General features: G+C 54.7%; 1 protein-coding gene across 1 annotated transcript; it reads left to right on the top strand.

The window, feature by feature from the left end:
* The first annotated feature begins 3218 nt into the window (after positions 1 to 3218).
* DNAJB5 (DnaJ heat shock protein family (Hsp40) member B5) lies at positions 3219 to 12672 on the top strand. The gene is made up of 4 exons (XM_082302044.1): positions 3219 to 3408; positions 3483 to 3727; positions 5983 to 6581; positions 10712 to 12672. Exons 2-4 carry the CDS (start codon positions 3517 to 3519, stop codon positions 10943 to 10945), a joined length of 1044 nt encoding a protein of 347 aa, XP_082158170.1. The 5' UTR covers positions 3219 to 3408; positions 3483 to 3516; the 3' UTR covers positions 10946 to 12672.
* Positions 12673 to 12880: the final 208 nt, after the last annotated feature.

Genomic DNA, 12880 nt, shown 5'->3' with positions numbered 1-12880 from the left:
TGTCAGTTTAACAAGAAAGCGTCGAGAAACCAATTAAAAGGAAAATTACAGCACGGCAAGTGACTCCATTGAAGGGTCTCTCCGTGCGCGGCTGGGAAGCACACAAAGGACGACAGCTCCCCGGCAGCACCGCGTTGACTGGAGGAGCCCTTTCGGAGCCAACCTGGGAGCGAGGTCAGAGGCAACCACGGCTGCCGGGCTGGCGAGAAGCAGTCCTTTGGGTGTGCCGGAGGAGGTGGAGGGGGGGACTCGCCAGCAGAGCATCCCTTGGCGGCGGCGGCATCCCCGGCACGAGCCGGCACCTTTCGCCCCGCCACCCTCCTCCCGCCCTCCAGTGCCTCCCGGCCGGGCACACAGCACCTGCCGCCGCCTGCGGACAGCCGCGATGTTTAAAATAAAACTAGAGCCTTTAAAAATGACAGCTTGGACTATGAATGTGTTCGTAAAGTTTCGGTAAGTGGGTTTCTGCCTCTCGACCTTGTGTCCTCATTAAACCATCAGTGCCTGTCTCTGGCATCCCGCGGTGACCTTGCACCCTGAGATGGAACAAAAAAAAAAACCTTGTGCCGTTGCCAGGGTGGGTTTGTTCCCTTAGATGACTGCCGAGCGGAGGGATTATGTCAAACGATCGCTATTCAGCTGGCGCGTTCGCCCAGCAGTTGCTCGGGCTGATGTCATGTGCGGGGCCGGAACAAAGATTTATTCTTTATTTAATTTTTTTTTTCTCTTTTGGTGTGGTTGCAAGAGGAGGATGGAGGCTGGGCTGGCTCGGCAGGGCATGGGAATGCCTGTGGTTTTCTCCAAGGCAGGGTGGCCGTGGCTTATCTGGAGGCATCCAGTTTGCAAGGGCAATGCAGAAATGCCTTTGCCTGCCTGAAACCCCCCACCGCTCCCGAGGGGGTTAAATGGGAAGGCAGGAGAGGATGACTGAGCAGAAGGGGGAGAGGATCGGTGGCAAGGCGCAGCTGATCCCAGAGAGGTGGGAGGGAAGGAGGGAGGCTCTGCGGGGACAGAGTCGTGTTTTACCACCATTGTGCATGTGAGCTGAGCCTCCGGAGTGTGCCTTAACCCACCGGGTCACCCGCCGGCACCTGGTCCTCTCTGGCACGGTAAACCGCGGCACCGGGATGCATTTCGGTACAGAGATTCCCCCCTCCCCTCGGCTCCCAGCCAGCCGAAGGGGTCCCCGGTCAGGTCAGAGATCCTCATCAGGCGTCCCCACCCTGGCCAAAGATCTCTCGCTGGGCAAGACCAGAGATCTTGTGGGTGGGGGCAGCATTTTGCCAGGACGGGATGTGTTTTCATGGGAAGCGCTGCGGGGTTTTGGCCAGGTGAGGGGGTCCAAGTGGTGCTGTCGGGTTGGGCTGCGTGGGGTCGGAGCCGGATACTGTGGTTCCTGGGCAGCGACAGTTAAAGGTTTGTCACCTCTGTGTTGCTGGAGCTAGGGTGTGATGGGGTAGTCTGTAGCACAGCTTGGTTTGTTCTCGCTGTGGGAGGGTTGGCAACCTCCAGACAGGGCCAAATCCTGGTCCCAGTACTGGTCTCAGGGAGCCCCTGCCCTCCCCTGGGGGTAGCTGTGGGGAAGCAGGGTGTTGGGTTGACCCTTGGTGGGGAGAATGGACAGGCTAGCTCTTGGCTCTCCTGCCTGTTGCTCGCCCCAGGGTCTCCTGCAGCCCCCCCGCCACTTAGGGAGGGTAAATGGGGAGGTGGGTGTGGGCTGGGGGCAGAGCATCCCCCAGCACCTGCGTGGGCTGGGTGCTGCTGGCGCCTCTGCATGTAGGAGCTGGTATAGAAATGTGCTGGCATCCGGGAGCTGCCACAGGAGATGCTGTCAGATGCTCTTTATGCCCCCAGGGACCTCCTCCCACCTATTTTGTGCCCCCTGAGCTGCTGTACAGTGTTTGCAGATGCCCGTATCTCCCCTCACTGGGTCCTTCAGGGGTACCTTAGCCCCCCTCCCCATCTACAGCAAAGCACCTGCTTCATGGCTGGAGCAAAAAAAGAGCAGAAGTTGGTGGTTTGGAAGGAGGTGGCCAAATGTGGGGCTGATTTCCAAGCCCCTGTAGGTGGTCATTGCCCAAGGTATGGCCTAAGGCAAGTGTTGGATGCTTGATGTGGCTGCCAGGAGCTCAGTGTAGCACCCAGGCATGGATCCTAGCAGAGCATAGCCACCCTTGGTTGAGCTGTGGTGGTTGGGGGGTCCCTCTGTGACTTCCAGTGGGAGGTCATGGATAGAATAAGGATGGGGAGAACATGTGGTAGCTTGTATGATGGTGAAGAAAAGGGCCAAGGCCCACACCCTATGCCAAAATCCATCTGCTGGATGGGCGCAGTGAGTTGAGGTGGCTCAGGTGTATTTGGAGCAAGGATGGGGTGAAACCTGGACTGTAAAAGGGAGCACAATATGAGCAGTGGGAGTGCAGGTCTGCTGGGGGAGCACCTGGGGAGCAGGGTCAGCACCGAGTGTGAGAGGGGCCAGGCCAGACCCTGAGGTTCAGGGTATCAAGTGTTTGCTGTCAGATAGCCAAAAGTCGAGGAGCACTGGGAAACATCTGTGGAGAAGCATGGGACTTGTTAGCTTTTTCCTGGAGGAGCAGCCCTGCCATCTCTCCTGGCTGCTCCCTGGGTGGCTGCGACTCCAGCGGTGACTGGGGGATGAATTACAGCCACCGGGTTTTCCATGCCTTAGTATAGGCATGGGCATGGCCTCGGCCCCCGCACGATGGAGCGAGTGAGCCCTGAGTTCCTGGCTTACTGCAAGATCCAGTTGGAGGCTCTCAGGGAGTGCAAGTCAGGCTAGAAAGTGTTGGGTTTTTTTTAAACAAAAAAAGAAAAAAGCCCTCCCACCATCACAAGATGTTTCTGTCTAACGGCTCCGTTCTCTCTCCGCTAAATACAAATTATGGCTCTGACAGCCGGAGGCGCTTATCAGCTGAATGCCAATTGCTTTCAGGAACAAAATGTTTGAAGTTCCTTTAAGGTGAAGGCACAGCGTGGTCCCTGCCACTGCTTTCAGCCTCCAAAACCTGCTGTCATCACCCTGACTTGGGTCTCAGGTCCCCAGCTGGGAGAGAACAAGGTAAGGGGGTGGACACAGGCAGGCAGCTACATTTGGACATAGCTCAGCCCTCCTGACTCAGGCAGGGGGGGACGGACAGGGACGTGGTCCTGGCCTGACGTTAGCAGTGGCGTGGCCCCTATAATAGCGCTGTGCCCCGACTTGGGCTCTCTCTCCCTGTCAGCCTCAGAGATGAGTCTGTCCATCCCTGCCGTGGGGCTTAGCGGGGTAAAACCAGAGCTGGGACACATTCTGGCACGAGGGCTCTGACCTCTGTTGGGAAGTGTGGACTTGAGCCAGCTCTGGTGCTGCTGGCCCTTGGGACACAGGGAGCATCGGCTCTGTGATAAGTGTGTGCTGGTCCCGTCCCCAACTGCTCCAGTGTGATATTCACCTTACGAAGAGCCTGTCTTTCTCCTTTCAGGAATAAGTATTCGGCTCCCGGCAGCGTTGCCGTCATGGGGAAGGACTATTACAAGATTTTGGGCATCCAGAGTGGCGCCAATGAAGATGAAATCAAGAAGGCTTATCGGAAAATGGCCCTGAAATATCACCCCGATAAGAATAAAGACCCCAACGCTGAGGAGAAGTTCAAGGAGATTGCAGAGGCTTATGATGTCCTGAGTGACCCCAAGAAACGAGCTGTATACGACCAGTACGGAGAGGAAGGTAAGGGGATAAGCACTGCCCACTGGGAGGCAGGGATGTGGAGTCCAGATCAGTTTTAGAGGTGAAGGGAGGGTTTTCACAAAGAGGTGGTTCAGTGTTTCATGCCTATTCCTGAAATGGGAATGGTTTCCAAAGAATCAGAGAGAGTGAATGCTCCACAGGTGTCAGAAATCACCTCTTATCCTGCTCCTCCCCAGGCAGCTTCACTTTTCCAGCAATTTGTCACCTTGCTTCCTGGGGTGGCTGGGCTCTCCCTGCTCTCTGCCCCAAAACTCCAGGCACCAGCTGAGAAATGGAAGTGAAAGGAGCTCACCTCCTGGGTCATACCTGGGGTAGTTCGTTAGCAGCTCTTTAAATGACCTAAATAACACAGCAGAGACTCACTGCTCTGCCCACATTCCCCCTGCACTTGGGCACTGGTCCCATTGTCCTCCCTGGTACAGGCTGACCTACAGGATTCAAAGCTTTTCCCAATTTAAGTAATAGGCCCTTGTTTTGAAACCAAGCGGCTGCTGTTGTCTGGTGGTTGGCACGGAGGAGGAGGAGGAGGAGGAGGAGGAGGAGAGCCGCTCCAACGCAGGCGGCCTTATTAGTCGAAGATGGAAGAGCGCAACCCCATTCGAGGAGAGTGCCGAATAGCATCTGCATTAATCAGCCCAGGACTTGAGTGCTTAAAAGAGCAGGAGGTCTGGCAGGAGCAGGCTGCTGGGTGGAAGAGGCAGCTCCTCTCTCAGGCAGGTGCATCCCCTCACAAGCCACCGGCAGGATTAAGCAGCAGTGGGTTAATTGTTGACCCGTTAGTTATGTCAGGGCTATGATGGATGCACCAGGCACAGTGATTTGCCGCCCTGTAAAATGAGAAGAGACTGTCTCAAGTGGGAAACCAGCTTTTCCCGGGAGGCCTCAATGAAATCGGACCCCGCTCAGGCTGGCGTCATGGGATTAAAGGTGAAACCTCCTGGCTGTACAGTCTATTAGGAATGGGGCTCACTGGGGATTTGGCAAAATCCCCATAGCCTGCAGGCATCTAAAATAAGAGTGAATTAAGGAAGAGGGTAAGAGTGTCCCCCTTGCTGCCCCATCAAGTTAAAGACCATCTTCCCCCATGCCCCATCAGAGTTGAATCTCTCATGGTCCATGATCCCCCCACACACACACCTTTTGTTTCCCATTTGTTTGAGCAACGGAGGTCAGCATTTTGAGGAGCTTCTGGGTCCCACATTCTGTGTAGGCAAGGTGAAGCACAAAAGCCCCTTCAACCCACTCAGAATACTGACTTCAGCACTCAGAAGAGACCCCCTAACTTGTCCTGCTTGGAAGGGGCGTGGGGGACTGGGACAAAGGACAGCCTGTCAGAAACAGTCCTTCACTGTCACTGGTGTGCCCTGAAAATAGTCCCTGAGCTAGGCTTGGCTTAACCCTTCCCAACCCTGCTGGTCAAAAATAGCCTTGCAAAGCATGTGTGACCTCTTTGGGGGGCACTTGTCATGTGCCTTGACTCCTTGGGACCTGGGAGGAGTTGCAGTGACGTAAGGCTCAGCCTGGGACCTGGCAGCAGAGTTTCCCATGGGAAGGGTTGCCAGATGATCCAAACCTGGAGCTTACCTGGAATTTTACAGCCAATATGCAGGGAGCTGCATGCCGACCTGGAGGTCTGCTCACTTCCACCTGCCTATAGAATCATTGAGGGTGGAAAAGATCTGTAGGATCATTTAATGATGCACTGCCATGTTCACCACAAACCCATGTCCCTAAGTGCCACATCCACACACCTTTTGAATATTTCCAAGGATGGTGACTCCATCACTTTGCTGGGCAGCCTGTTCCAATGCCTGACCAACTTTTCTGTGAAGAAATTTTTCCTAATGTCCAGTCTCAGAGACAAGGAAATTGGGACAGGAAGGAGCCTGCTCATGGGGAAAAATGGAGATGGGCTGATCAGGATATGTTTTAAATTAAAATTAGGTGAATTGGGTGGAGAGAACCAAAGAGGTCCTTCAGTAGGGATAGAGGGAACAAAACCTCAATGGATTCGGAGCTTGCAGGGTGTAGGTAGGGGTAGGACTGTGTGTCATGGGTGGAGATGGTGCCTTCACAGTGGTTGGGCTGGAGGTGGTGATCTGCACACCAAAGGAGAGGGTGGAAGAACTGCCTGGAGGTGGCAGAGGTCATTCTCCCACTTGGGCAGTGCAGTCCCAGCAGAGCATTCCCCCACAGGGAGCATTCATTGTCTCCTCTTCCCCCTTCTCTTCCAGGCCTCAAAACTGGAGGCGGCTCTTCAGGTGGCTCAGGAAACACCTTCCACTACACTTTCCATGGAGACCCCCATGCCACCTTTGCGTCCTTCTTCGGAGGCTCCAACCCTTTCGACATCTTCTTCGCCAGCAGCCGCTCCCGGATGTTCAATGGCTTTGACCAGGAAGACATGGATATGGATGACGACGACGACCCTTTCAGTGCCTTTGGCCGGTTTGGCTTCAATGGCATTAATGGGGTTCACCGGCGGCACCAGGAGTCCCTGCACACGCGGAGGAAGGTCCAAGACCCACCTGTCATCCATGAGCTCAAGGTGTCCCTGGAAGAGATCTACCACGGATCCACCAAGAGGATGAAGATCACTCGCAGAAGGCTCAATGCTGATGGCCGGACCATGCGGACTGAGGACAAGATCCTAAACATTGTCATCAAGCGGGGTTGGAAGGAGGGAACCAAAATCACATTCCCCAAAGAAGGGGATGCCACTCCAGACAACATCCCTGCAGACATTGTCTTCATCCTCAAGGACAAGCCTCATTCGCACTTCAAGAGGGACGGGACGAATGTGATCTACACGGCAAACATCAGTCTTAAAGAGGTGGGTACGGCTGCTAAATCCCGTGGGATGGGAGGTGGCACTGGTTCATGGCATTTGGGGCAACTCTGGATAGGAAGGACCAGGTAGGTCGCAAGAAAGGAACTGCAGAAGCCAACTTGGTCTTGGTTTTGGAGGTTCTTGACCTCAGTGCTGGATGTGGGACACGGACGCTGCAGTCCCTGCTAAACACACCTCACTTCTTGTGCCAATACAGGTGGTATTTATTAATTTTCTCCCCTCTCCATATGTCTTGTTTTTCCATTTTAGCGTAGGGTATTCACATGTGGAACATCCTCTGTAGGAACAAGGGAAAACCCAGGTTGGCTGGCATCCATCTGATTCCTGCTTTTCCTGTACCTGAGCCTGCTGTGGCATAGTTACTGCCTGGGGTTGCACCAGGTGCCTCTCCCTGTAGGCAGAGAGTGGGATCACGTGGAGGAAAGTGATCCTTCGCCCTCCCTGAGCAGTGCTTTAGTTGTTTTCCTTGATTCCGAGATAAAGAACCAAACAAAGTAAATACCCAGGCAATGAGTAAAACTCGACACTTCCGGGCTGCCAGTCCTGGAGGTCACAGCGGGGCTGGATGCATCAGATCATCCAGCAATCTGCACGAAGGTGGGAGAGGAAAGGGGAGATTACCTCAGTACAAGATGTGCTGTTCGCCACCGCTGCTGTAAAACTACCTTTTAATAAATCCCAGCTGGCAGCTGCATTTAACGTTGACGCTTTTGGCAGCTGCCATTTGCTGTTCCTTTCAGACGGTAGACGCTGTCTGTCTTCTTAATGAGCTGATTTTTTTTTCCTTCCTGAAGGCAGATTTATGTTCTCAAATGCATTTAATAGAAATAAGCTCAATGGGCCAGACCTGAGGCAGGGAAACGTGATCTTGTGAAGTGTGCCGGCGAGTCAGGAGAGTTCTGCAATGGCTCTGCATCCCAGCTTGGGCTGTGCCACTGGTGGCAAAAAGCATGTGGGCCAGGCAGAGCTAGGCACTCCTGAAGGAAGCTCAGCTCCACTTAACCTGCACACTCAGGAGTAGAGTTTCCCTCACAGTGCAAAGTGCAGAGGTTTATTCCTGCAATAGCTGGTTCTCCTGGCTGATCCAGAAATACTTGGGAGAGACTGCCTTATTTATGGAGCTGTGCATGCCATATCTCAGATATTTCCTTCTGTTCATTCCTCTTATCAGTAAAGTTAACCCTGTGCTGACTGTGCTGATGCCCAGACCATGTTAGCCCATGTTTGTGCACTGCTCATGCTGGAGGGACTCGTGCCTGGAGTTGACCTTTGAGCAGCAACCAGAGAAACCTGCTCCAGCTCCACATACTGTTGCACCAGAAGTGTTGGACACCTGTGAGCTCCATGAGCAAGGCCTGCAAGCTGGCAGTGGGTTTGCACAATGCAGTCACAAAGCAGAAAATTGCTGGTCCAGGCAAATTCCTCATCTCTTTCAGCTGGAATTTCTGGTCTCTGACCTCCCCCACCACAAACCCAACATGCTGGGCGTTCTCATGGAGCTGCTGGTCTGACTGTCATCCCCAGCCTGCTGCTTGCCAGGGCAGTGTGATGCTCTGCTGCATTTGTCTTCCAGGAAAAGAAGTTCCTTAAGTGCTCTGGAGCACGATCAGATGCTGGGAGCTCTCCAATTCTGTATGCTACCACCTCAATATGTGACAGAGCACAACTTCTCCGTCTCCTCAGCCTCTGGGTGCTCTCCTTGCACCTTCCTCCTTGCAAGGCTGCCTTTTCTAGCCTGAGTTAGTTCTCTCATGTCACTGCCATGAGAGAACATAGTGCCATCAGGAAAGCTGGCATGTGATGGGTGCTTCGCCCCACTCTCAGCTGTGCTGGAGGGCCCTCCCAGCCCTCAAGTCCCAGCCCTGTTTGGTGCCTGGCCAGGGCAGTGCAGGCTTTTTGCCACCTGTCTGCTGCAGAATCAAAGATGTAGGAGTGCTTTTCCTGGGATTTGTTGTCTTCCTTCTTAAAATCAGAGGCGTGTGCCACAGTGGGGAGCTGCAGGAGGGAGGAGGCTCAGGGCTCCACCAGCAGCTGCCTCTGCTGGGAGGCAGTGCTGCCGGCAGGGCGTCATGCCCGCCCGGCTGCTGCCTAATGCCTGCCCTCAGCACCATCCTGCTTTGCATCCTTTACCCGGCATTACCTTCCTCGAAGCACCTGCAGCTCAGCTCATCCTGGCTGGGACACGGCCGATGCCGACATCCTCCCTGGTGGCTCCGCTGCGAGCGGAGGTGGACCCAACGCTGACCTAGATAAAGCTCTTCTCGCACAGCACAGCACTCAAACCCAGGGTGATTTCATCCCCAGACATGAACCAAGCCTCTTTCTAGGATGTGGGGTAGCTCCCGCAGTTACTGGTGTTACTTCAGCAGCCGTTTTCCCAAATGCCAGCAAAGTTGAGCAAGAAGAATGAAAAACAGGGACATACGGCGGGGGAGCGATTGCCTCGGATTCTTGCGTCTTGGCTCTGGGAAGGAAACATTAAGATCCTGTCTCCCTTCACTGTTACCGCCCGCTTCTGCTCACATCTCTGTCTGCTTTCCCCATCCACGTGTTCCCATAGGGAGTGCTTGTTCTCCTTTCCATTTTGTGGCTGGAGGTGTCCTTTTCTTGGGACACGTGGGCACATGCAGCCATGGCACACAGCACTGGGCACCAGCGAGCAGGAGGGCTTTGGCATCCTTGCCTGAGTGCACAGCAGAAACTCCTTGATGTGGGAAGATTGTCCTTTGTTTACCCCCCAACCTGCTGGAGATCAGCCAAGCACCTGCTGCTCACACAGAGCTGATGATGGCGTCCTCCAGCAGGCTAAAGACTTCATCCCTGGAGGACGCCCTCTCCAGGAGGAGGCCTGTGCAGATGAGCCATGCAAGGAGACAGGACCTTCTCCCTTGTTCTCCACTCACCAGAGACCCCCAGCCAGCTCTGGCACAGATCCCACTGCAAACCCTCTGGTTCAAAGCCTTGGTTCAGCTGCAGAAGCCCCATCCATCATCTCAGAGCCAGTGGCCAGCATGAGATGTTTCTCCTGGTGCCTGTTCCTGCTCTGACTCTGGAGGCTTTTTCTGGGGAGGAGAATGCAGAACATTCCCCCACCTACCCCAGAAACAGCAATTGCATCTTCCTCCACTCTCCTTGCAAGGTGCTTTGGGGAGGGCTGGGACCCCCAGGACCCAGTTCAGACCTGTGCCAGCCCCCACATGGAAGCTCGAGGCTGTAGCTCAGCAACCCCCCAGCCCCTGCCCCCTTCCAGAAGCATCGTTCCGCAGTCCTCTTGCTCAGCCCTTGCCGAAAGCCTGGAGACGATCCTGCCCACATGTACGACAGAGCTGTCTGAGTTATTTAAGGACACAAGGATTTTCTTGCTGCATTCCCGTGTCACGTGGCTCGCCAATGCAGGCCAGTGTGCGGCTGCTGCTGGGGGCTGGGGTACAGCAGGGTGGCACCCCGACACCGGCTCCTGGCTGTGCAGTGGGATGGGAGACAGGAACCAGCCCCTCCAGCGCCCCAGCTCCCAGGGAAGCTCAGTGCCACAGCCACAGCATTGTCCCATGCTGGCATAGTCTTGTGGGGGCTGTCGGTGACAGGGCTGGGACATGGGACATGGGCTGTGCTATAGATAACCCCAGCACCGGGCAGAGCTGCCGTGCTCTGGAGGGTGACAGCTGATGGGCTGTGGCGGCATCCCATGATCTCAGCTGGGTTTTCGGCTGCCTGAGGCTGGGCAATGAGGCTGGAAAGGGGCTAAATTTAGCCTGTGCTGTTGCTGTGGGTGGCTGGGCGCTTGCTGGTGGTGCCTTCTGGGCAGCCCAGGAGGTAGGAAGGAGAGTCCTTCCCCCCATGAGGGCTGGGGCACCTGTCTCCTGGGGCACCCCTCTCCTGGGGCACCCCTCTCCTGCACATCTCCTGCAGCCCAGTTCATGGTGGTTGGACCAGGCTGGCACCAGCAGAGAGCTGTGCTTGCACTGGTGAGCATCACCCAATGCTCTTGGGCAGCATCCAAAGGGAGCTGGGTGGTTCAACCCAGGGAGCAGCCAGTGGGGAGACAGGATGTGGTTGTTGGGATGTTTTGGGGTGTCACCCTGTCTGATGGCTGTCCCCTCTTCCTCCCTCAGGCCTTGTGCGGCTGCACCGTGAACATTCCCACCATCGATGGACGGGTGATCCCACTTCCCTGCAACGACATCATCAAGCCGGGGACAGTGAAGAGACTACGTGGGGAGGGGCTGCCCTTCCCCAAGGCCCCCAGCCAGCGAGGAGACTTGATCGTGGAGTTCAAAATCCGCTTCCCGGACAGAATAGCTCCCCAGACGAGACAGATCCTTAAGCAGCACCTCCCATGCTCCTAGAGCCCAGGGACTCTCCTCCAAAGCAGCAATACTCCAAACGCATGTGCTGCAACACCTGGCCCACACAGAGCCAAGGTGCCACAGCACTTTTAAATGCAAAAAAAAAAAAAAATCCAACCCCTCACACTACTTTTCTCCCTCAAAAAACCCACCCGACCCACCCCCTATCCATCCTTCTTGGCCGGTTTTTTACTCCAACAATGGGGAGACTCCTGTCTGCCACAGCTCTCCCAGCTGCCACACCTTTTCTTTCTCCCCAGAGGTCCATCTTTTCTGCCTCGCGTGAGCGGGAGCCATGGGCCCTTTGCCCGGGGAGGTGCGTCGTGTTGTGGGTTTTTTATGTCACCTGCTTTTCAGGCCACTCTTCCCACAAGAAGCTGGACTTGTCGGGGTCCGGCGCAGTGTAAATAGGACTCCGCAGGATCTGGCATCCCCGCTGCTGGTTTTTCTCTTCCCCTCTTTGATACTTGCTGCTGTTTGGGGTCCCGGCTGAACCGCGGTGCCAATCACTCCTGCCTGCGGTGGCCCCCCCAGTAGCCGGACAATTTCTCACCTGGGGCCACGGTACCAAGTCCAACCGTGGTCCTCTCTCCTGTGCCAAGCCTACACCGAGCCTCGGCTGTGCCAAACAACGGAGCACGTGGGGATGGTCCATCCAGCCTCCTGCCCCTGCCCGGGGATGTCCCCAGTGCCCGTGGGCAGCACTTGCCTGCACCTGCTGCCCACAGGGCCCCAGCCAGCAGGAGGAGGGGGGAAAGCCCAGGGTGGAGCTTTCTTTTTTCAGATGTGTTGAGTTTGCATTGCTGCTTTTATTTTTTAAATACATATATATAGAGCTTATTAGATAAACTTCGTAAGGGTTTTTCTCTGCCTGTATTGGGGATACTGGCCTGACGCACCCAGGCTTTTTTTGAAAGGGGGATGATTCAGCCACACGAACAGCAAACCCTTGGCGTGGGGTTGTGTGTGCGTGTAGCACTAATCTGGGTGCAAAAGCAGAGCCAAGCGTGAGCAGAGCTGTGGGTTTCACTAGTGTTTCAGGTCAAATTAGGGATTCTAATAAGAAGAGAGAGGCGTGTGTATATATTTTTCTACAGGGACAATTCATTCAGGAGGTGTTTCTGGACATCAGGGCGGAGCTGGGAGGAGCATGAGGCAGTCTGTTTAGTGGCTCCATTTTCAAATACTGTATTTTTTTAAAACATTTGGATTTCCATCAGGAGAATTTTTATATTTCTTACCTTTCTCGGCCCACTCTGCCTCAGGCCAGTTTTTTTTCCCAGGAAAGGGCTGCTATGGAGCAGGAGGCGCGTTCGACCTGGCTTTGTACAGCTCTTTTTTTGACCACAGCACCACCAAGAAAACCCCTGCCAAAATATTCCCCCCCCCACTCCAGGAATTTTTTTTTATTTCTTAAAGAAAAAAAAGAGAGAATTCACTGAATTGAAGTGGGGGGTCCCTGGGGGCAGGGTCTGTGTGGGGGTGTCTGTGGGGCTGGGGGTACAGCTGTGCAGTGTTACCCTGTGGGGTGAGGAGACCTGTGAGGTGCTGCTGAATCAATCGCCCGCTTTGGCCAGCGAGGGGAGGCCACTGGTTCCCTCCACTGGTCCCTGTGGAGTTCAATGTGGAGAAATGTGGTGGACGCCGTGAGCGAGAAGACAGGCCAGCGCGCAGACGCAAGCTGATTTGTTTTTCTCGGTTTCAACGAGACCTGAATGTTTTATAGTGGGGTTTTTTGTAATTTTTTTTTTTTTTTTTTTTTTTTTTTTTTTTTGTAATGTCAGTATTGAGAGAAATAAAGAAGTATTTTGAAAAATACACTTCCTTGGGGTGTGTTGTGATGGGAGGTGCCAGGCTGGGCTCCAGTAGACAGCGGGCAGAGGGCTCTGTGCCAGGGTCATTGCCACCACCAGCCTGGCCAGGTGCCCTTGTGGC

The sequence above is a fragment of the Coloeus monedula genome (assembly GCF_965178545.1).
Source record: "Coloeus monedula genome assembly, chromosome: Z".
In the NCBI taxonomy this organism is placed as follows: domain Eukaryota; kingdom Metazoa; phylum Chordata; class Aves; order Passeriformes; family Corvidae; genus Coloeus; species Coloeus monedula.
This window is presented reverse-complemented; position numbering and strand designations above follow the sequence as displayed.